Source organism: Cataglyphis hispanica, chromosome 12, assembly GCF_021464435.1.
Source record: "Cataglyphis hispanica isolate Lineage 1 chromosome 12, ULB_Chis1_1.0, whole genome shotgun sequence".
Lineage (NCBI taxonomy): Eukaryota > Metazoa > Arthropoda > Insecta > Hymenoptera > Formicidae > Cataglyphis > Cataglyphis hispanica.
The window spans coordinates 3423003-3447646 of record NC_065965.1 but is presented as its reverse complement, the minus strand read 5'-3'; the positions used below and the strand labels follow the sequence as shown (position 1 = coordinate 3447646).

General features: G+C 28.3%; 2 protein-coding genes and 1 pseudogene across 2 annotated transcripts; all 3 read left to right on the top strand.

Annotated features, from left to right (window-relative positions):
• The first annotated feature begins 388 nt into the window (after positions 1-388).
• On the top strand, positions 389-16697 carry LOC126853280 (pyruvate dehydrogenase (acetyl-transferring) kinase, mitochondrial). Its single transcript, XM_050598882.1, has 8 exons — positions 389-857; positions 12549-12756; positions 12847-13031; positions 13133-13297; positions 13578-13756; positions 13868-14092; positions 14223-14446; positions 14531-16697. Exons 1-7 carry the CDS (start codon positions 755-757, stop codon positions 14409-14411), a joined length of 1254 nt encoding a protein of 417 aa, XP_050454839.1. The 5' UTR covers positions 389-754; the 3' UTR covers positions 14412-14446; positions 14531-16697.
• Positions 16698-18239: 1542 nt separating this feature from the next.
• On the top strand, positions 18240-21092 carry LOC126853279 (zinc carboxypeptidase-like). The gene is made up of 7 exons (XM_050598881.1): positions 18240-18359; positions 18560-18713; positions 19042-19554; positions 19640-19727; positions 19935-20137; positions 20491-20575; positions 20755-21092. Exons 1-7 carry the CDS (start codon positions 18340-18342, stop codon positions 20955-20957), a joined length of 1266 nt encoding a protein of 421 aa, XP_050454838.1. The 5' UTR covers positions 18240-18339; the 3' UTR covers positions 20958-21092.
• Positions 21093-22154: 1062 nt separating this feature from the next.
• Positions 22155-24388, top strand: LOC126853590 (zinc carboxypeptidase-like; annotated as a pseudogene).
• The last annotated feature ends 256 nt before the right edge of the window (positions 24389-24644 follow it).

Genomic DNA, 24644 nt, shown 5'->3' with positions numbered 1-24644 from the left:
ATAGGCGCGTGCGAAAACGAAGAGGTTAATTGTTTTCCAGTGTCATCACGAGCATAATAGATGGCACTATAAAAATTCTTGTCATTTCCGGAATTAGAATTGATGAAATGAATGAAGGATTTTGCACCGATATATTAATAAATATATAGTATTTTCCCCCCAAAAATATAATAAAAGAGTATTATTTGTTGTTTATATTCGAATATTACATAATAAAATGATGGAATTTTTATCTGTAATTATATATCATAATAAAATAATCTGCGCGATTAGTGTATTTGGAATACTTTGAAATTTTAGATTTGAATTTAGAACAGAGAGGGAAAGAAAGAAATTATGAATATATTTTAATAATATATATTATAATTATATAATGTGATATGACGTCAATTAGTACATTGAAGGAAAGGTGAATACATTTAAACTCTATGTACATGTGTGTGTGATACCGAATAACTCGTACATTCATGGTACGCATGCGCGGCTTGACGCGAGCCCGCATATACCGCACCGCGCTCCGTGGAGTTCTCAGCACTCGTTGACGTGAATCCTCACGGTTGTGCACGACGATTCAGCTATATTTTTTTCCTCGTGCCGACGACTACTACTACGTGCGAAAGGCGAGCAGTAGTTTTTTATATCATCCGCTGTGCGATAGAAGGAGTCTCCACCTCTCCGGTTGCGAATCTCCCCGACGTGCGCCGTTACGAGATTTTGACTGCGGGTTTAATGTGTAACAACAAGGCGATGCGAGATGAAGTTCACACGGAACTGTCTGAGCAACATTGGCAAGATGTTGGACTTTTACTCGCAGTTCAACCCTTCGCCGCTCTCGATAAAACAATTCATCGATTTCGGTGAGTTCTTCCTCGTCTTGCATTCGACGAGTACGCTCGCCCCTTACTGTCAGACGCGCATCGCGACGCGTTTTATATTGTCTTGATTTATATCTCGACGGATGGCGTACGTGCCCCCTATCTCATCCGCTCCGCTCATCACATGTATTTAAACGCGATTGACAGAGAGGCGTCTGAATTCTAACTGACGCGAAGCAGCGTCCGCAAAACTTTCGTATGTAGTAGCAATGCTCGGCGTATGTAATATTTCAGTATTAATTATTTAATGATGACTTCAACGAAAAATTATTAATTTTAAATTTTCTATATACGTCAGATTCTTTATATACGTATTGATAATTTGTAAACACAATAAAAAGTTGATGTCAATTTAATAGAAGTAAAGTATTTTGTGCGTGACGCTATCAAAATATTTTATGACAATACAATTAAAAAAATTGATTACTTGAAAAATATTATTTCTGTACATTTTGTTGAAAATTATTGACATATACATATTTGCCACATATATATATAATTTATGGTATATATATATATATATATATATATATATATATATATATATATTTCGTAATATTACATTTAGACCAAAATATATTATACAAAAATATAAAGTAGACAATTAGCATATATATTAAAATTTTTTATTTTATTTTCTATTTTATGCAATACTCAAATATATATTTTTTATTACAAAAATAAAATATTTCTCATTTGATACATATAATTATGTTTATAGATTATTTATATACACGTACACAATTACTCACATATACAATTTTTAAGTTATAAAAATTATATATACATACACATTAATCGTAAATATATAATTTTTATAATTAATAATAATTTTAAAATAATATGTCTTTAATAACAATGTTTAATAACAATATGTCAAAAATTATGTTCTATCCATAAAGATATGAGTTTAAAATAATATATATATATATATATATATATTTCCTGATAATAATATTTATCCTGCATTTTAGGGATCCTGGAATTCCATAAAAGTGCCTCATGTCCCGTTGCATGATTCGTTACTGCATTTACGCATTTAATGATAACAACGATCTTATTATGCCAGTCTGCTTTTTGTAATGTACATGCATGGCGTACGTGCGGATTCAATGAAAAATTTATAATGTTTTGAACACGTACAAGAATATGTATTCTTGTATGTGTATGTAAGAACTGGTTCTCATTTTTCGGATCTTATAGGGAACTGATGTCTTTTTCCTTTTTCATTTTTTTTTATAAAAGAAAACGTAGTAGGGATTTCGTCAGGATGTTTCTTTACGAAAGTAGTTGACCTTCCTTCTGTTTGCTGTGTTATATATGTTTGTGCCGATAAAGAGTGTTAACAGATACGCTTGTGTGATGCAATTGTTGCATGCATATTCAAAGTGAGTTTCTTCCTGTCGTGTCTCAGCAATATATTTAGAAACGTATATAATTGATATATATCACTTAATTTTTTTTTTGCACAATCAAGAATGATATTATTTTAATTAAAATTAAAATGCTAGATAAAAGTAACAAATAAAATTTTGAGAAAAATTAATTTAATTAAAATATCAACTCTTGAAGCTTTCATAAAGTGACAGTAAAACTATTAAAAAATATAAAATTTAAGGAATGATTATTTGACATTAAAATTAAATAAGGAATATCATGAAAAGAAATGAAAGTTTTAGAGTCAAGTTTTAGAGTGTGGGATAGACGACTCAGGTCATTTACCTTCGATTGCTTGTTTCTTATGTACAAGTACATTGCATGTTTTGTCTAGCGGTTGTTCTTGTTTCAGAAATGTTTCTAGACATCACGGTTTAACGTCACAGACGTGTCTAAAAGAATCTCGCGCTTCAATAGAATTTCTAATACACTAAAGTCTATATTGTTTGCAGTCTATTAATTCTTGATATAATTTTTGGAATATTTATTGATTTATCAAGAATATATAGTTATTTGATAATTAATTCATTTTTATCAAAACGTTTCACAAAGCGTGAAAAAATTTGATGGAGAGCATTTTTTAGTAACTTTGAGAAAGATTTTTGTTTTAAACTTTATTGTTGTGAGCGTGTTGTGAATAATTATAGTTATGTAAATGCACCGCCGCAACACTTCCTGCTTCACCTTGTCCGCAGACTATGTTTACCATTTGTTTTATGCTATTCTTCGAGCGTGAATGCTGAATATCAGACACGCTTCGAACAATGCAAAATTATTTTTGGAACGTACACGCTAAAGAATCTGTCTAATTTTGGCGTGAATAATATACAAGCAGCGAATTAAAACTTTGTCGAAACAATGAACTGAGCAAAAATCTATTCGGATAATTTTCTTAATCTTGTTTTGGAAATCTAGATGCGCGAATAATACGGTCACATTCAAGGAACGTATGCCCTTCGCTTGCACTAGGTCAAGGTCGCAATATATGATACATTTGGAGAGAACACTACTCGGTTTCAATCCTTGTCATTAGTAATATTTGATCTTTTACACAGACGTAAACATGAAAATATTAAACAATGTATGTATGCAATATCATCCTATATCTTGGAATGTTGCCCACGACTTGGCAAAGTCTGATAATGCGAAAAGCAGGAGCGGATATAGATCTGGTGGAATTTGTACCCTGCAGATGGTATCATTCTAGCAATACGCCCACACTATATCTCACTACATCTCCGTTTTGCTAAAAATATACATGTCACACATCAGGACTGCGAACTTTGTACCGTGAGATCGATACATTTTCATTCACGAGAGCAAAAGTTTATGATGCATGCAGCCTGAATAAAAACGTACAAAAATCTGAGCCAAGTAGAAAAATAAATTGTTTTTTATGTAAAAAATGGATTGAAGAAAATAAATGAAAAATTTATTACGTATTATAACTATTAAAGATTCTCTTTTTGAAATAAATTGAAAACTTAATTTAAATTACAAATATTAAATATGGTATATAAACATTTCTAGTAAAGATTATGATTTGCTTTTTAGACAGAATGATATTATGAATTGTAAACAGTCTACTACATTATTTATCACGTAATATATATTTTATTTTATTAATAAATACATATATTATATATTCTATTTATACATTAGCGCATTAAGCTTTCATTAAACTTTTTTTTTTTACGTAACTGGGCTAGAGATCAGTGATATTGTATTGCGCAACGCGTTATCGACATGTGCTGCTTCGAATGATCATGATTTGTTTTTCAATATGCTGCTGCGTTTTCGATCAATGATAAGTCAAAGTAAACGTATATTTAAACATAATACTTGATATATATATATATATAAAAGGCGTGATTATTGAATGAATGTACGCTGATTAAAATTAGTAGGTATATACAGGCGCGTGCAGCGTTAAATTAATACTATTCGTGATTGAATACTTTATATGCAATTGGCAGATGCTTAATGTCTTTCATATCACATATTTTTAAATAGATTTATTTATCCATGGCTTTTTGAAACATTAAAAAAAATATATTTTTCTTTTCTTATTTCACAATTATATTATATTACCAAGAAGAGAAGGAGATTTGTTATTCAAACCCGTCGCTGAAAATTTCGACAGTGTCATTAGCCTCGTGTAAATCGAGGTCACAGCAGTAAACAAAACTGACGAGTTAAATCTGACATCAGGTGCTGATTTTTAAAGTCAGATCACAAAATAAAATGTGTCTTATGGTTTCTGCACTTTACATTACGATAAATTAAAAAATTTTTAAAATTGATTGAGAATAATTTAAATAATTTTAAATTTTAATAATTTACATAATTTTTTAACAATATTATTTTAGTATATTATTTATATTAGATTTTAATGTATGTAAAATAGTTGTTTTGAACAAAACGTATCAGTATGATGTTTTTTAAATATATATATTACTTAAAAATATTGATTAAAAAATGGAGTTCTTGTGATAAATTCTGTCTTATTTTTGGAATTAACACCAAGAAATATATATAAGAATGAATCAAAATTATCCATTTAAAACAAAATCATTATTAACCATTTCACATTATTAACCATTTATTGACCAGTCATACAGCAATTAATATCGATTTTATTAGAAACAAAATTTATCCTTTAATTTCATATATTGAAAGTTTTATTACTATATCATGTATCTGTGGATATAACTTTTATCTTAATTTTAAATTATTACTTTTTACACTAATAAAGTTTTAGAGTTTTGTTATTAATCACATTATGAAGTAAGTTTTATTTGAAAATATAGTTTACAAGATTGATAAACAAGGATTGTACGCGATTATTTTATAAGAAAATACAGCGAGAGTTAGTTTATGCGGTTACTTATGAAAGGTAAACGTTCTAAAACTGATTGATATTCGAAGTCTTTTGTTTTAGGTGAAATAAACATCTTTTTTTGCGAAATATTTTTGGAAAGTAAGATATTTTTAATCTCTTTTATAACAATAGTTGTTATTGCTAACTTGATTTAATGTGGAAGATACTTAACTTTTATCCTTCTTCTATTTCATATTAAACAAAATTACCCAATATATAATAAAAATAATAAAAGTAATAAAAATATCTATGCTATTTTTGTGTATATTGTATTATAAATTAAAGATTTATCATCTCTTATCTCAAATAAAAATGCATCTTATTGCAAAAAATAGATTGAGAAACACTTGTATATTGATCTTCTTACAACGAGAGATTAGTGAGATAACACGCAAAAACATTTGTTGAGTTTTAAATTCGTCTTGAGTGATTTTAACGTATATATTTTATTGCAATGCGCAATGCGTCAATGTTGAGTTGAAATTGCAGCGCTTATTACATTCATTATCTGTTATCTTTCTACACTCTGTATTTTAGAATTTATATCTTATAGCTGTGAGTTTATGACAGTCTGTCCTATCACAAACTATACAGATTATCTATAAACTACTCAATGTCAATTATCTATTTAAGTCCGATTATGATTTTGCGTTAGTGACGTAGTTATACTTCCCACGTCTTTATACGTGATACTCTATTATTGATTTATTTTTATCATTTCCAAGAAACTGTTTGACACACCTTGATCATATGATCATGTTGTCTACGTGCGAGAAGATGCTTCGCATTAATGAGCAACATGTTTTTGTATGTACACTTCAGTTATGATATACCCTTTATCCTGGAAACTGAAACTGATCCGGTTTCTGAACTTCGTAGAAATGCGTATGAAGCCTGTTCTGGTTCTGCTTCATCCGCCGATGTGATGACCTCTAAAGGTGTTGTCATACGAGCGATATATCTCGTCAAACTGAGAATGCTTTCATTTATAATATTGTGTTATATTAGATAGTTGTCGTTAAACTGAATTTTGCTTGTTACATGAGGAAGGAAGTAATAGAAAATTTATTATTTATAATAATTGTAAATTATAATATAGACGACATATGTACTTCGACGCTGTTTTTGTTTTGGTTTTTAATATGAGAGGAAAAAACTGCTTATACAAAGTATCAATATAATGTGATATTTTTGGAAATAGTAAATCGACTTTGATTCGAATGGGAAGTTCATTATGCATTTACGCAGAATTTATACTTACTCGCGTGATACGTCATCGGCAGATTGCATAAACTGCAAAGTACGTACTATTTAAGTTTGCCCTTGCTTGTTTAATGTCACATGTGGTTTTAACTTAACAGGTTGCGACAGGTCATTACACATTACGTGCAAAATCATCAGCGATTATATATTTTCCAAACTTGTGTATAATTATAAGTGGTTGATTTATTTTCATTATGATCTGTAGCATTTAGATTTGTAACATCAGCGTATTTCGAAATCTTAAAGGGTCCGAGATATTTTCTTTATTCATTAATAAAAAAAGTTAATAAATAATTATATTTTTATATAGTACTAGGAGTACTTAGTCTATATTAATAGAATGCAGTATTTGCATCACATTATGCGTATTTCTTCGCATTTCTGTCGCAGACAGAGAAGTACGATAAATCAAATTTTTTTTTCTTTACCTTGTATTATTTCAAATATAAAACACGAGGACTGCGCAAAATAAATTAATTGACCGAGAATATAGTTGTTTAAAAAACGTTGGTTTTAATTTTCTAATAAATTCTCGAAAATAGAAATAAAATCGAATAAAATAGTATTATATATAAAATTAAACACAATGAAAAATAAATTAGTTAAAATTAAAAAAAATAAAATAAGTCAGAGATAATAGATATTAATTGCCTCAATCAAATAAATTCCAAGACCTGGAATATTGCACTTATCTAATTTAAAAGTTACGTCATATAATTTTTGTCCATATAGTATGCAATTTCGTTGTATGTATGTACAGGTGCAGCAATCTCACTTGTAATCGCTTTATACTAGCTACATCGAAAATCATTTATAGAAAAGTAATTAACAACGTTTGATGAGTTTTTCATGAAAATATTTGTTTTGAAGGAACGAAGCTATTTTTACTTTTAATTTCACTCGATTGTTGATGCATTCATATATACGATAGCGGATTTCAATTATCATCTCTTCATAGAGTGAAGTGACTTTTAAAACGTATAGGCAAAAAAATACGGTATCAGGATTATCTCTTCTCCAAGCAATTAAACTTATCTGTGATACTAATTAGTATCATATACAGATGTATAATATACAGAAAAATAATTATAGTGATCGAAAAATATATGAGGTTTACATCTTAGAAATATTTTTATTTTACATATTGGAATATTTTATAATTATTTTATAATTTTCTACCGATTTTTTGAGATATTTCACATTCAATATTCTGAAAATTTTAATAAACATATATAAACAAACATATTATAATAAATAATAGATTATTATTATAGATTTCAATTGTAATGCATTTTTATACAATTAAACGGTGAAAATATCATAAATATATATGTACATTGACATGCAATCTGTGGAAATAATACAATAATCATTTTAAAAAGTTAGTGTAACACATTGGAAAACACACAGTGAATTCTAATTTTATGTCTGTTACTGTGTCTAAATGCTAATACGATGATACAAAAACAAAATGAATCAACTCTTGCCACTGTTTATTAGTATGAAAAACTCACTAGTGGACTTGTGCAAATTCAAGCTAGATAGCTAGTTAATGTATCGTATACATTATGTTCTAGACTACGTCCTTGTCAGGTACATTTATGAGTATAATTTATTCAGAACATAAAAATTTAATATTATCTAAATAGTTTTCCAACAAAATATTGAATTTAACTCTCATTTTCTTTTTATGTAACAAATGATATTTTGTTGAGTTGTTAAAATTTATTTAAAAAGAAACGATGTAGATTTACAATTTTTTTTTTTTAACTGCAGTTGATAAATTATCAATTTATATTCGTTTTAATTGCACCTTCTGCGTTTAAAGCAGGATATAATAAAATACATTTTGATCTTGGGAAAAAGTAGAAAAGAAGCATATGTGTGTTGTGCAGAAAGTACAATTCAAACGAATAAATATGCATTTCTTGCAAATTGTACATTTTGCATCATCAAGCAGTAAAAGAAGCCAATTTATATTTGGCAGAATGAATACGGCCGATTATAGGTATGAGTATCGAGAATGAATCCAAAGTCCAAAAGGCTCTTTCCTATCCGTGACACATCCGGTAAACAATTGATTTCATTTGACGTCACGCTATCTTAGATAGATTCTTGGACGTCTTATTTTTTCGCCCACTCTTAAATGTCGTCAGTGATACGTTCCTCGGTGAAGAAAATATTGATCGAATTCCAAATTATTTTTTTTTCCCGATAAGTTGGCGATCTCTCATCATCTAAGTATTCCGGTGAATTCGTGTAATTCCGAAATATCTTTAATCTTATTTCTTTTAGCTTTTATTTATTTGAATTTTTATTAATTTTAAATAACGATAATCTCTTTACATAACGAAATATATCCGTGTTTCTTTCGTTGAAAGTGTGTTAAGAAGATAACACATATGTTTTGAACACTTATCTTTTCTCTCTCTTTCTCTCCTTCTCTTTTTTGTCTCTCTTAATTTATCCGGTACATATAGACATATTGCTCTTGAACTAACTTTTGTCAGCTCAAGTCAAATGATAACTGATGTTTGGTAGCAATATGTATATAATGAATTTAATGATTACTATTACCATTTGGACAGAACAATATTCTTATCTGTTATGCTTGGCATGTCACATCATGATGATTCAGAGTAAAGAATCGTGAGATATTTATTTTGCTCTTTGTAAGCGAGTATTATCCTACTTGCCAATTAAAAGAGAATACATCGTTGATACTTTCAAACAAATAATATTTTCGGACAAAGCAGAATCTTTCTTTCTTTCTTTCTCTCTCTCTCTCTCTCTCTCTCTCTCGCTCTCTGTCTCTTTTATCGAAGATTTGCGTGCATTTTTATGTAACGAATAATAATATTATATTTTATCTATATATTTAAAACAACAGCGAATTTGATCATAATAAAATTATTTAAACCAATATACTTTAATTTATGTTAGATTTTATAATTAAAAAATACAAGTTTGTACAATTATTTTAAATAATTCTTATGATTAAGATTTATAGACTGATATTTTTAAAAATGTAGTTATAGAAAATAAAAAGAAGTTTAGTTGTCATTCTATAAATTAATAGTAATTCACAATTAGTTTAGAAGGTAAAATTAATTAATATTAAATTAGAGAATCAACTAATATTAAATTAGAAATTAATTGAAATAGCTTCGTAATATTGGAAGTTTTATTATCTGAGCTTTTTATTATCGAGAGCTAGGACCAGTTGGTGATGAACAGTGAGCAGATGTCGCAAGAATTCTCGCTTATCCAATTTCGCATTGTTAAATGAAATTTTAGATAAAAACACGGTGCCACAATGAATCATCCGATCTGCGTTTAACAGATAAAAGCGTCCAATTTCCCAACAATTTCTCAGTTGGCCGCTCCTAGAATCGAATCGCGATTGTCGCAATTTTTTCCGGAAAATTCATGAGGTTGTAATTTCGTTTAACGCCCACGAATGACATAACAATGAAAAATTTGCAAAGATTGCAATATCTCTCAAACGCGCGCAATAATTATGTGAAATATCATTATCTTATAACGTCACGTATTTTCTTTGTTCAAATAGAATCCGAAAATAGATTTCTGCAAAATATGCTAGCAGACTTGTTCCGTGCGCGTACAAATCTAATACAATTATACAATGTAAATTGAGTCTTACTGACAAGCGAATTTGTCGTTGAGAGAATGACGCAATCTTTATATTAATTAAAGCTGATTAAAATTGCGCAGAAATGCAGTTATCGTCATTGACTCTTTCGTGTTCTCAACCTTTATATTGATTATATGCTGCGTGATAAACAGTCGTTTTTCAAATCGAAAATTAGTGAATATATTATTGAATACATTTAGGCATAATATTTTTTAAATAATCAAATAAAATTTTATGAGAAAATGTGAGAAACTTCTTTTATTTATAGAAATATTGACTGTTTCTATTGGAAAATAATAAAAAGGTTGTTGGATTTTATTTATTTGCAGAAAATAGATATAAAATATATTCTTTACATACACGATTTTTTCTTCTATGTATTAGACTCTTACTTTTTTAGAATAATTATCAGTTAATAAGTACAGAGCACGATTTAAAATTTTATTTGACGATTGATTCATAGATATTTTACTGATGAATATGAGAAGTACACTTACGTTTTCATTTTATCACATTTTTAATACTTATGCGTATACAACGTTCGAACATTTTACACTAGGACACCGAGTAATAATTTTTCAAATTCACAATCCTAAGTAACAATCTCGCGTTGCATGCTCACGAGGTCGAGGTTTATTTTCAGAGCACACTATTGTAGACACGCGGGAATATGTTTTAGAGAGGCATGTCTACGTAAATAATTGAATTTTCATTCTGCCGAGAAGATAAGGGATATTACGATCGATTTATCGACATTTACTCGCGAGCGTACAGATACCAAATATTTTATAAATGATCGATAAACATTTCTATCACAATAATTTTCTATCAAGCAACTATCTCTTATGTACTTTAAAATACAAATATCTTGTGTTTGACAAAATTAAAAAATGTATTTTTTAATAAAGAAAATTAAAAAATTAAAAGTTGAAAGAAAGCCTTTAAATATAAAATATAAAATTAAATATTAAATATAAAAAATTTTATTTTTTAACGAAGAGTTCTGCGCTAATTGTTCTAACAACTTGTAATTGAGCGGTAGAATATTTTTAGCCAAGACACATAGAGTATATGTACGAATGCAGCTGTAGTTCATATTTGTCAATAGTGATAGCAATACGTTGTTAAGTAGGTTAATGTATGATTGTTAGAAGTTACTTAGCTTAAAGGATGCTTGTATCGATTTTTCGATATTCTATAGACGATGAGGTAATACGCAATAGTTTTTAAATGAACTTCGTTTTATGTAGAATCTTTCGTAACATATTTTGCAATTTTTTTTTATACAAAACACTAAAATAAAATAGGTAAAATAGGTAAAATTTGAATGTTATATTAATTTATTAAATATTAAGATATAAAATATTAAGTTTTTGAACTTTTTTCGGAATATTTTTATATGTATTTATTTAACTACAAAAAGCACTACACTAATTTTTCGGAAATTACTTTTAGTAACAATTGTAAATAATTGGTTAAATGATTATATTCAATGAATAAAACATGCTTTTAATTTCTTATCTCATCATAAATAATTTCTTATCAGTTAATTAGTAACTAGGTGAACATCTCCATTTACTTTGATTCAATCATGAAATGTAAATATTCGTAAATTTTAACATTTATTTTCTCTTTCGACTATATTAAGTTATACAAAGTAAAAACTCAGCGTAAATATTATATTTGAGATAAAGATTTTAATCAATATGAAGAATAATTTTTGATATCATTTTGTTCGTTCTATATAAAAGCTGTAATATTCTTTTTGAGCATTTTTTACGCATGTTAAAATATATTGTATATTTAGATTTTTTTTTTTGAGACAGATTAATCAAATATAATATATACTTTTTTGAAAGACACTTGTCAATTGTTTATACGATTAATGGTTGGCCAATTGTGAAAATATCATAAATAGTTAAATCTTCTCTCGTTAAATTTGCGGTTTGCTTTTCCGCTGATCTTATATTGTAATGATAACGTGACAGTGAATTATCATTTATTTTCTTCTGGAAGACGTTTCTAACTTTTGCAACAAATTGCAATGCGTTTTACGTCTGGCAGATGAAAAAATATGCTGCAGAAACAAAACTTGTTTTGACGAATATATCTGTCATCGTTTTAATGCCTGTTCAATGTCAATGTTGCGCAAAAATATATCAATCAAAAAAGAAAGACTAAATGATTGAAAAGAAGATAAGAAATTTCTGAAATAAAAATGAAATAATTGCTAAAGTTTTATTTCTCGCAATTTGTGTGAATTAAGATATCTAGAATTTATTTTTATATTAAATTTTGGAAATGTTAAAATTGTTTATTAAATTATTTTCCGAGATTAATAACCGCTTCGATAAAAATTAATTACCTTATTCTATTATAATAATAAGTAAAACTTGCAAGTATATCAATTATATTTATATTTTGTATCTCTTTTCAGGTCTAAGTGCCTGCGAAAGGAAGTCTTTCATATTCCTGAGAAAAGAATTGCCAGTACGGCTCGCTAATATTATGAAAGAGATCCACTTGCTGCCGGACAATCTGCTAAAGATGCCTAGTGTGGGTATTGTGAATAACTTATATGCCACTTCCTTCGAGGAAATAATACACTTTGAGAAAGTTGAAGTCAACGAGACCACTTTAGACAAGTGAGTGGATTAAGCACTGTTTTGGACAAATTGCGATGTTTGAAAAGATCGATTATTTTGTACGAATTCTTCGACTGAATCTTTTTATAGATTCTGCCAAGCTCTGATAAAAATCCGGAACAGACACACCGATGTCGTTCAAACGATGGCGCAAGGTGTTCTGGAGCTGAAGGAGTCCCATGATGTGGACATTCAGACTGAAAATAGCATACAGTATTTCCTGGACAGATTTTTAATGTCCCGCATTTCCATTCGTATGCTAATCAATCAGCACAGTATGTACCGAATATATCAACGAAATTAAATACTTACTTACAAATTTAAGTATAAATAATATATTAGTATTTTGTTAATTTTTTTTTTCTTTGCCTTTTAGCGCTCCTCTTTGGTGGGCAATTGAACGGGCACAGTAGACACGTAGGATGTATAGATCCGTCCTGTGACGTGATCGGCGTCATTCAGGACGCTTACGAGAACGCACGATTTTTATGCGATCAATATTATCTGGCTAGTCCGGAATTGATAGTCAAGCAACATAATGGCAAGTTTGTGAACACTGTTGATTATATTAGCATTAATAAATAATTTGAGACACGATTATTATGTAGAGCTATACATGTATTATAGATTGTTATATTCATTCCCATTGTTATTTTTATTATCTTTATATATGTATTAATTGTGTTCATAAAAAGAAAAAGAGAGCTGTCTGCGCAAATCTTGTTATATTTATTCTATACAATTAAACGTTAATTAGAGCTGTAAAAAAAATAATAGTGACTGAGTTCTAGTTTCATATATTGTGTATTTTGTTTTTCCAGAGCTTGAACGCAGTAGTGAAATTAGAATTATTTACGTGCCGAGTCATTTGTATCATATGTTATTCGAGCTCTTCAAGAACAGCATGCGAGCCGTGATGGAGCATCATGGATCAGATTCGGACAATCATCCGCCGCTCGAGGTTCTGCTGGTGCGTGGTAAAGAGGATATTTGTGTGAAGGTACGACGAACAATTTTGTTTTATTTTTAACAATTTAATTTTTAAAATATAATGCTTCTGATTAGACTGCAACAAATAATTGATAATTTATATTTTATCCGTTTCATTTAGATATCCGACAGGGGTGGCGGCATTCCTCGTTCACAAACGGACCATTTATTTAAGTATATGTACAGTACCGCCCCACAGCCGAGTAAATCAGATGCACACACGGTACCCTTAGCAGGATACGGTTATGGTTTGCCATTGTCTCGGCTCTATGCCAGGTATTTGCACGGTGATATCGTGTTGCTTAGTTGTGAAGGTTACGGAACAGACGCTATTATTTATCTGAAGGTAATGCTTGAAAATTTTCACAAATCATTTATAAAAATACATTTAACGACTGTTGTTACAGTTTTATCATGTCATATATTTTATCTATAAGCAATGTTTGAAACACGTGTTTGAACACTTTTATCTTCAGGCGTTATCTACTGAGGCAAACGAATTGTTGCCAATATTTAATAAGACTTCCACGAAGTTTTACCGCATGCCGATACCCATTGCGGATTGGAGCAGCCAATGCGGTGGTGGGATGGCAACGAGACAACTTACTATGAGTCACGCTCAGGGTCACAAGCTTCCCCATGGGATGGAAATTACTCATTTATAGCAGAATGCGATCGATGTGGATCAGGAAACGATTGGGTAATTTGTAATAAGTGACCTATATCGCAATTTTCTTATTTATTTTTAATCGATTAAATTTAATTGTTTTTAATTGTTTTCTAGGGAACTCAGAAAGATTTTTTGATTGCAAATCACAAAGAATGCTTTAATAGGAAAGCTAGATCTGCATTTGAAGTTAGAACAAAAAATTGAAAATATATTCTTTACAAATATGAGAAACAACTAGTGATTAGGCGGATAAAATACTACATTGGCCAGAAATAATATTGATAATCTTCCTTGTGTCCGCAATTATATTACATATCAAATTATTTATACAGATTTGACAAAATTGAGGTTTTTTTTAACATCTTTTGTGACACAAGCGTAGATTATTCACTACGTGTTTTTAACGAGAACACTTTCACAGGGTTTATTCGAGCCAAATAAAAAAAATATTTTAAAAAATTTTGAAGGAGAGGGAATGAATGATTTTATAATGAAGCATTGCGTTTATGATGATTGGATTATGATTGTTTATAATATTAGATTTTGTATAGCAAAGGATCTTCTCATTAATTATACTACAGATAACATCAGAGAGCATTTTAATTTCTGAGGAAGCATTTTTGTTATATTAATAAGCAACATATAACTCGTAATTTCCAATAATACATCTTAGATCATGTTCTGAATCTATTCACAAAAATTAGTCGACATGCTTATTATTATTATTATAATTATTTGACATATTTATATTAAATAATGATACATGATAATGTGTATTAATAATTTAAATATAATTTGTCGTGATTTTTTTCGGAAAAAAAATTCAAAATATATATAATATGTTATATAGTTCGAGAGATAATTAGAGAGAAAGAAAGAGAGAGAGAGAGAGAGAGAGAGAGAGAGAGAGAGAGAGAGAGAGAGAAAATTAATATTTTTTTCTGTATTTTCTTTTTATATTATCAAATTATTTTTAAAAAAAAATTTTTATATAATGTTCACTTGTTTATTATATATATAATAAATTTAGAACGTGATCTAGGTAATTATTCCTGATTTTGATCGTTTGAAAATTGATATGTAATAAACTACAGACTGTGATGTAGCTTAAAAATTTGATTTAGCTAAACAATTACACGTATTAATGTACGCATACAGAAAATACGTGTATGTAGTAAATTATAATTTTACTGCTGTATACGGTTGTTTCAAATGATTACAATAAGGACTAATTAAAAAAAAATTATTTCCTATCTCCCGCAAAGTATTCGATGTTACATAAAAATTTGATTAGCCGGCCAATTGGTTTTTTTTTTCTTTATTATAATTTATATAAACAGATTAAATTTAAACGAATTAGAGATATTTCTTCATGAAAAAATCTTTTGATATAGATTTCATATTCTGAGGTATCCATATATATATATATATATATATACTTGTATCTGTATATATATTTCAGTGTATTTTTATTTGTGTATTTATTTTAATTATTTTTAATAATATTCTTTTTATAGAAGCATACTTTAATGCAATACATAAATATCACTACATGATTTGTTTGCCAGATTTTCATTGAATCCTCGGAGGAATAGCAATTTTTAATTGTCCAATAAAAATATCAATAATTCTTTTTTATATACTGTATATATATTAATATTAATATATATATATATATATATATATATATATATATGTATATATATATATATACATATACATATATAATAAAAGATATTATATGATATATAATAATATATTATGAGTATATTTATATATATACAACATTTTTGAAAATTATTGATTTTTCAATTGATACAGAATTTTTTTACTTGATTACATACCTTATTGATCAGATATCTTAAAAAAATTAATTTGTAAGTTTATACTGTTATGCTGGGAGAAGAATGTTGTAAGCAATGTAAGCGATAAACGAATCAGAACTGTGAATGCTATGTACGTTTTCTACGATGCTGCAATTTTTTAGATGTAATTTTCAAGATGTAGATCAAAACGTTCCTAATTAAACTAGTGTGTCAAGTAAGGCGTATCTTGCGCGTGCATAATGCGTACATATTTCGAGAGATCATAATGTCGATAATTTGTATAGAAGTCGTTTTTTCTGAATAATTCTAAACAAATGTGTATATAATGTTATGTTACGTAAATAAATAAATATGTAAATTTTTAGTTGTTACTATATAGATTTATAGATATATTCGTGTGCGCGGCACGAATAAGATCTTGTAAAGCATTGTTAATAAATACGTCTCGTAACAAACGCGTGCAGATTATTTTAAATTGTGAAAAATAGGTCAACTTAATCTAATCCGAAGTTTAATCACAAGTTTTCGCTCATTCTTAAGTGACGTACAGTGTTCGCACAACGCGTCTGATAAGGACCCGCATGTTATCAAGGTAAACGGTGAATGTGGAATATCCTATAACGTGCTTTATTTAACTCTCTAGAGATAAAAAATAATTTATTCTGTATCTTACAATTGCAAATTAACGCATATATTCTGTTACTTTTGCATGCATTTCACGTATCTATAATCCTTGAAAAACGGTGCGCATATAAAAGTCGAAAAATAGATCATCGGAGACACTTTCAAACATGTTGCTTGAAGAATAGAGGTGGCATCCAGCAAAATATTGTTACTTAAGCAAGTATGAGTACAAACTTATATTTTTTATTATATTACGAGATTAATTTGTGTAAAAAATTTAGCATCTGACAATAAGTCGATGAATTAAAAAATATGTTTATTTTCTATTTTTATTTATTTTTCGTAAACGATTGCGTAAGATTGATTATTGATTAAAGCCATTGCAATTTCAAAACATGCAAACTGTTTATAAGATAAAAATAATATAAGTACTTGTTTACATAGAGAAACACAGAGACATAAATCATGTTGATAAACATGAAACATTCACAATTTTGTAATCGATGCACTGCTTGTATCAGGCAAGATATGTGATATTCTTGCGATATATGTGGGGGATATTGAAAGCTCTGTCTTGATTTTAATCTATAATTTAGTGACAAGACAATTTTATCGTTTTTAATTATTTGCACAGATTAGCTGCCGCTAAATGCGATGCGATTAAAAAATTGCGTTATCAATTACTCAATAACTAATCAATGGAACATTTACGATAAGACAATGAAATTGATAGTGCATTTAATAAAAATATATAAATATATGTATGATAATTGCGCGTGAAATTTAAAATGCAATTTTTGCACGCTTAACAAAACAATAAAATTAAATAGCTTGTTTAAATAGTTTATTTAAGAAAAAATCTGAGATATAGATTAAGTGCCACATTTGTACAAGATGATTTTCTTATTTAATTCTAAAGATAGAATACAACTACTCATATATATATATATATATATATATATATATATATATATATATATATATATAGGTATATAAAATATCTCACTTTTATATTAAAACAGAAACTTGGATTATCCATATTTTAAATCAATTGCTCTCCTTAAATTTGTATTAATATTTTTTTGCGATACTAAAACAATATATCTTGAACGAGATAAAACTAACTCTTTTTTTTTAAATTATTTATAAAATATGTAATATACAAAAATTCAGATTTAGCAAGAATACATATTCACGCATATGTGTTTAAACATTCAATACAGCTCTTAGACAACTAATTGCGAAATCTCGATATTTCTCGAGAGCGTCGTACAGGATTGATGCGATAACGCGTGATTCTTTTGAAGTTAATCCGTTCGATGAGTGGTAAAACCCACGTAAAGTAAACGTGATTTTGTTTGATTGATCGGCGTGATTCTTTTTTTCGAAATCATGTCCTGGTGTCTCGATTCTTTGGTGCCGTGTGCATTCAGTGTTTAAATACAATGAACGAAACAGTAGCGACGATCACAAATGCTCCTGTCTTGTAAAGGGTAAGCCAATCTTTTGGAGAAAAAATTACAAATTAAAATTAAATAATTGACAATAATTGTTAACGATTACGTTTTCTTGCAAAAACTGCGTGTTGCACTATAATTAAAGAAAGTATTCGCGATAATTGTGACTATTATGGACTGACAATCAATAAAACTTAATTTTGCACATTAAAATAAAGAAAATCGTGTTTCTACAGAATCATTATGTGGAAGATAATAGTGTTGTGTACGATCCTGGGTCTGGCGATCGCCGAAAAAGCCAGATTCAATAATTATAAAGTCTTCAGGATTATCCCAACTACAGCGGCACAGGTCGAAATTCTACGCGAGCTGGAAGAAATCTCTGATGGGGTAAGTAAATCTTTTTTCTGTTACAAATATTTAAATTACATATATACGTATAAATCAAATATTGTATGCATATAGAATTATTCTTTTGAAAAAAAAAAATAGTATTGCATACAATAATTTCAGTGAACATTGATCCAATATTAGTTTTATAAAATTTGCGCAATTTAATCAAAATTTACAAAAAAATTAATTTTGAAAATTTTTTTATAAACTTATCTATAAAAAAAAATTTATTAAAAATCAAGTATAGGATTAATAATCAAATAATATATTTAATAATATCAAAATTAAATTTTAGCACTAAATATGCAAAATTAAATGTTTACAGTTTTCTTTTTGGGAAACACCGAGCTTTGTGGGCAGAAATGTGGATCTTATGGTAGCACCACATAAATTGCCCCAATTCTACGAAATAATGGCTCAGATCGGAATACCTCATCAGATTCATATCGAGGATGTTCAGGCGCTCATAGATGAAACGACTCCTATGATTCGATCAAAATCGTTCGATTTCACCAACTATCAGCCTCTTGACAAAATTTACAACTATCTAGACGAGTTGGCTAATAATTCGGACAAAGTAAATACTATTATAGGCGGCAAGACATATGAGGGACGTCAAATCAAAGGCGTTAAGCTTTCTTTCAAGGCAAATAATCCCGGAATCTTTATTGAGGGTGGTATTCATGCCAGGGAATGGATCAGTCCGGCAACTGTCATGTACATTTTGAATGAATTATTGACCAGCAATAATACAGATGTCAGAGCTCTGGCCGAGCGTTACGATTGGTACATTTTCCCTTCATTTAATCCTGACGGATATGTATACACACACACTACGGTAAGCCATTTTTCATAATGTTGGATGGGATTGTTTTTTTTTTTTAAATTGAAATCATCTATGAAACTCTATTAATCATTTGTAGAACCGAATGTGGAGAAAGACGCGTAAGCCGTATGGTCTCATCTGTACTGGCAGCGATCCCAACAGAAATTGGGATTACAAATGGATGAGTAAGTACTATAGTATTTTTTGAACACATAACTATAAAAATAAAGTGAATAAAATGTTATCTTTTTCAAGAGTTTAGAGATTGTTAAATATAATAATTCTGAAAAGAAGAGCTTAGAAGAGAAAAGAAAAATTTAAAAATCTAAAAAGTTCATAAAATTATAAAATTGAACTTATATTTGTTAACATTGTAATTTGACATTTAATAGGTGGAGGTGCTAGCAGCAATCCATGCTCCGAAACCTATGCCGGAAGTGCGCCGTTCTCCGATATAGAAACGAAGAGTATGTCTGAATACATCAAGTCCATAGCAGATAAGTTTGACGCATACATCTCGTTCCACAGTTATTCGCAGCTATTAATGTTCCCTTACGGCCACACAACAGAACATCTTGAGAATTACGACGAGGAAGTAAGTAAACTTTAATATCGTAAAATATAACAATTTAGAAAAAATTTTGAATAGAATATAAAATAAATCAACCAACTAAGTGCAAATCAACTAAATTATGAACCAAAAAGAATCAACTTTATTGAAAACGAAGTATTTATTCTTTTGTACGAGGATCTGATCGAGATTAAGTGATATTAATAATACATTAATTTCAATTCAAAATATAAATTTAAAATTCTTATGTATGCCATGCTTTCTTTTATATATCGAGCCTAAAATAAACGCACAGTGTCAAATGTAATTGTATCTTATCTCTAAAATGATCACTGATTTAAAAACACGAATTTATGTGATTTTATTTATGATTTCAGTATGCCATCGGTTCTAAAGCGATTGCAGCTCTCAAACAAAGATACGGAACAGAGTATGTAACAGGAAATATTGCCGAGACGATCTGTAAGTAAAATAATTTTAATTTATCTTAATTTCTTTAATCTATATAATAATGTTATTCATACATTGAATTTAAGTATCATTTTATTTTATGAAGCAATTGTCCGTTTTTTATTATTATTAATTCAAAAGAGTAAATATTCAATTTTTCTAGATGTAGCTAATATAAAACTCGTTTCTAGATGTGGCCAGTGGAAGTACTTGCGATTACATAAAAGGCACTTATGGCAAACGTCTCTCCTACACCTATGAATTGCGTGATCGTGGTCGTTATGGCTTCTTATTGCCTCCAAATCAAATTATCCCGACTGGAGAAGAGACTCTGGATTCTCTCGTAGCCATGTTTAAAGAAGCAGAAGCACGTGGATTTCCTAAGAAAAATTAAGACTAACTTAATTGATTGTAAATTTAATATTTTATGTTAATGATATATATTTTTGTTATATAAATTGCTGATTTTTATGATATTATTTTATAATTAATTAACAATAATAAATTTTGGTATTTTGATTTTTAATAATGTTTCAAATTTTAATTTTGCATCTTTATCATAACAAATAGTGAGATCATCATTATTTACATCTGGCTATTTTTGGAAAAAGATCAACCATTTTTGTAGTCTTTAGATATATTTGTGTGCATTTCATTAATTTATAAATATTTAATATAACTTATTTATCATATTTACATCAATTATTTATTTGTTTAAATCAATCAATTTCTTTGATTAGAAGTTGTGTGATTAAAATGTTTGTCATTGACGATGATCGTATGATAAGAAATTCACAAATCATTTACGATAAGCGGGTTTATGATAAGAGTGCATAGATTGATGAATATAATAATTTACTTGCGCGAAAATTAAAATGTAAATATAACTGCACAAAAAGATTCACAATGATTCATTACTAATACATCTAGCAAATAGAAAAAAAAGAATAAATATGTTTTTGAAAAGTAATAACGCTTGTTAAGTTATAATATATTATAATTTAATAGTTATTTGTTGATCATCAGTTAATGAGGAGAGAATAGATTAATTGTGCCGAAAAATACACAGTAACAATTTTTCTTTAAATTAACGTTACTATCTTTTTTATCTATGGTCATAAACATTATTATAGATTTAATAATTTACTTTTGATGATTATTAATTGATGCTGTTGTAACTTTATCTTTAATATATTTAAGCATTCATATTTTACATACACAATAAGAAGACATTGAGTAACAAAGAAACATTAGAAATAATTGTTTTGCAAAGAATATTATAAAGCAAGTTAGTAACGCATATATATATATATATAAACATCAAGTTTTAAGCGCATACAACTTATTGTTAGTAACATAAATATTGTTTGTATTTCGTCGGTGTCAGGCGTGTTTCTTAGTAACTCTGTTTACACATTTGAATTCTATTGTGTGAAATTATGCTAATTTCCAAGAAAAGTATTTGTTAAAAATGTATAATTTAAAAATTATAATTGTTTTTTTTCTATAACATTCATGAATTAATTTTTGTCTTTCTGATATAAATTATTCTTGGCGTAACAAAATATTTAGATTTGAAATAAAAAGAGTCATGATTGTATTAAATATGATCGTGAGCTTAGCTGACGCTCAAAAAGCTACTTTTGAGAATTATAAAGTTTTCAGTATTATACCAACTACAGAAATCAGTCAGATTTGGCAACTTTACAAAATAATTCAATTTCATGACGGAGTATATAGATTCTTTGTATATACGTTTCAGTGCACATAAATATATTCTTTTCTTTAAAAGAAATTAGATTATATAAATTTATTTTACAAATTTATTAAAACTTACAAGATAAAAATTGCGAAATTAAATGTACCTTACAGTTCTTCTGGAATACAGCGAGACTCGAACGTAAAATAATAAAAAATCTTATGGTAGCTCCGCACAAACTGCCGCAGTTTTACGAAATAATGACCGAAATTGGTATATCTTATCAAATCAACATCGAAAACGTTCAAAAATTTGTCGATCGAACGATGCCTGCAAACCGATCGATATCTTTCGACTTTAACAATTATCATACTCTCGACGAAATTTACAAGAATTTGAATGATTTGTCCATGCAGTATCCAAACAATGATGATACAGATTGTTATAGGTGGCAGAACGTACGAAGGACGTCAGATCAAAGGTGTCAAGGTATCATTCATGGCAAATAATCCTGGAATTTTCATCGAGGGTGGAATTCACGCCAAGGAATGGATCTCGCCGGCGACAGTCATGTATATTTTACATCAAATATTGACTAGCAAAGACGCGGACGTTAGAGCCCTGGCAGAGAGTCACGATTGGTATATTTTTCCCGTATTTAATCCTGACGGATATGTATACACGCACACTACGGTAAATAATATTTTATAATATTTTATAAAATTACTTGATATTATCTATTACTTTTAAATTGAGGTCATCTACATGAGTAAAGATTTTTTAATCGTTTCCAGAATCGAATGTGGAGAAAGAATCGTAAGCCATTCGATACCTTCTGCATTGGTGTAGATCTTAATAGAAACTGGGATTATAGATGGAATAATGAGTATATAAACAGAAAGCAATAATGATCGAAGAACAAAATATCGTTAACAGTACAGATTATTTTACAAACTTTAAACAATTTTTAGAAATTTGAAACTTTTAGAACATTTTGACAGGAATAAGAAATTAAAAGTTAATTCTATATTATATTATAATGTTAATGTGTTATTTTTATTTGATATTCTTAATTTTAGGAAATAGTACTACACCATGTTCCAATAGTTATGCGAGAAATGCACCGTTTTCTGAAATAGAAACGAGAAATATATCCAGATATATCAAGACTATTTCTGACAAGTTCTATGCATACATCGCATTTCACAGCCATGCGCAACTGTTATTATTTCCTTATGGGCATACAAAAGATCATCTTGACAATTACGACGAATTAGTAAGAAATTTTTTAACAAATAATAAAAAATTTTTAATAAAAATCTTTAAATGTGTTTTAGATAATAATTATATCATTAATGATACTGACACTTATATTATGTGTGTATCATATTGTATACATATAATGACATATATATGACATTTCTATATAAATTTATTTAAGTTTCATAATTTCAGTATGCCATCGTTTAAAAACGATTGCAGCTCTCAAGAAAAGATATGGAACTGAATATCACATCGGAAATATTGGAGAAACAATGTGTAAGAGAAAAATTTTTAACTTTTCTTTTCTGCTATCATGCACATTAAAGCAATTTTTAATTATCTCAAATAATCCATTATAATAAATATGTTCTTCTCTGGAATTATCGTATATTATAGCATAATTGGATGGAGCTAATTTGCAAGGTCACAATTTGAATTTGCAGTTTTAATTACGACACAAAATATCATTTCTTAAGTACTATAAATTTTTTTCTAGATATGGCTACTGGAAGTAGTGTCGATTATATTAAAGCTACTTATGGTAAGAAAATTACTTATATCTATGAATTGCGTGATCGCGATCATTATGGGTATTTGTTGTCTCCTGATCAGATTATTCCGACTGGAGAAGAGATTATGGACTCCCTCGTAGTTATGTTCAAGGAAGTAAAAGCACGTGGACATCCTTTTAAAAATTTCTCATTAGTAATTTAAATTAATTTTATTTATTTTTGTAAAAAGTTTTAAATATAAAATATATATAATTTATTATTTATTAAGTTTTATTATTTATTTTTTATTAAAATTACTTTTTCTGCGATTCAATCAAAGGTAAAAATATCGATCGTGAAACAACTAATTAATAAATAAGTCATAATTTATGTTTTTCTTTATAAGATACTTTTAAACAAAATATTGTCAAACAAAGTTTTATTAAATTATTTTTTTTCTAATCTGAAAATATAATATTTGCTAAAATCTCATTTTCTTTGTCAATATCTACATTAAAAAAATAATTAACTAACATTAAAAATTACCTAACATTAAAAAACAGCTATATTAATATATTATTTTAAAGCTAATTGATCACAATCTATATATATATATATATATATATAT

Bases quoted from the DNA above. Each gene is read 5' to 3' on its own strand.
- LOC126853280 (XM_050598882.1), top strand. From the start codon at position 755: ATGAAGTTCACACGGAACTGTCTGAGCAACATTGGCAAGATGTTGGAC. The intron at 858-12,548 runs GTGAGTTCTTCC...ATCTCTTTTCAG, and splicing joins AAAACAATTCATCGATTTCG to GTCTAAGTGCCTGCGAAAGG. The intron at 12,757-12,846 runs GTGAGTGGATTA...ATCTTTTTATAG, and splicing joins AACGAGACCACTTTAGACAA to ATTCTGCCAAGCTCTGATAA.
- LOC126853279 (XM_050598881.1), top strand. From the start codon at position 18,340: ATGCTCCTGTCTTGTAAAGG. The intron at 18,360-18,559 runs GTAAGCCAATCT...GTGTTTCTACAG, and splicing joins ATGCTCCTGTCTTGTAAAGG to AATCATTATGTGGAAGATAA. The intron at 19,728-19,934 runs GTAAGTACTATA...GACATTTAATAG, and splicing joins TTGGGATTACAAATGGATGA to GTGGAGGTGCTAGCAGCAAT.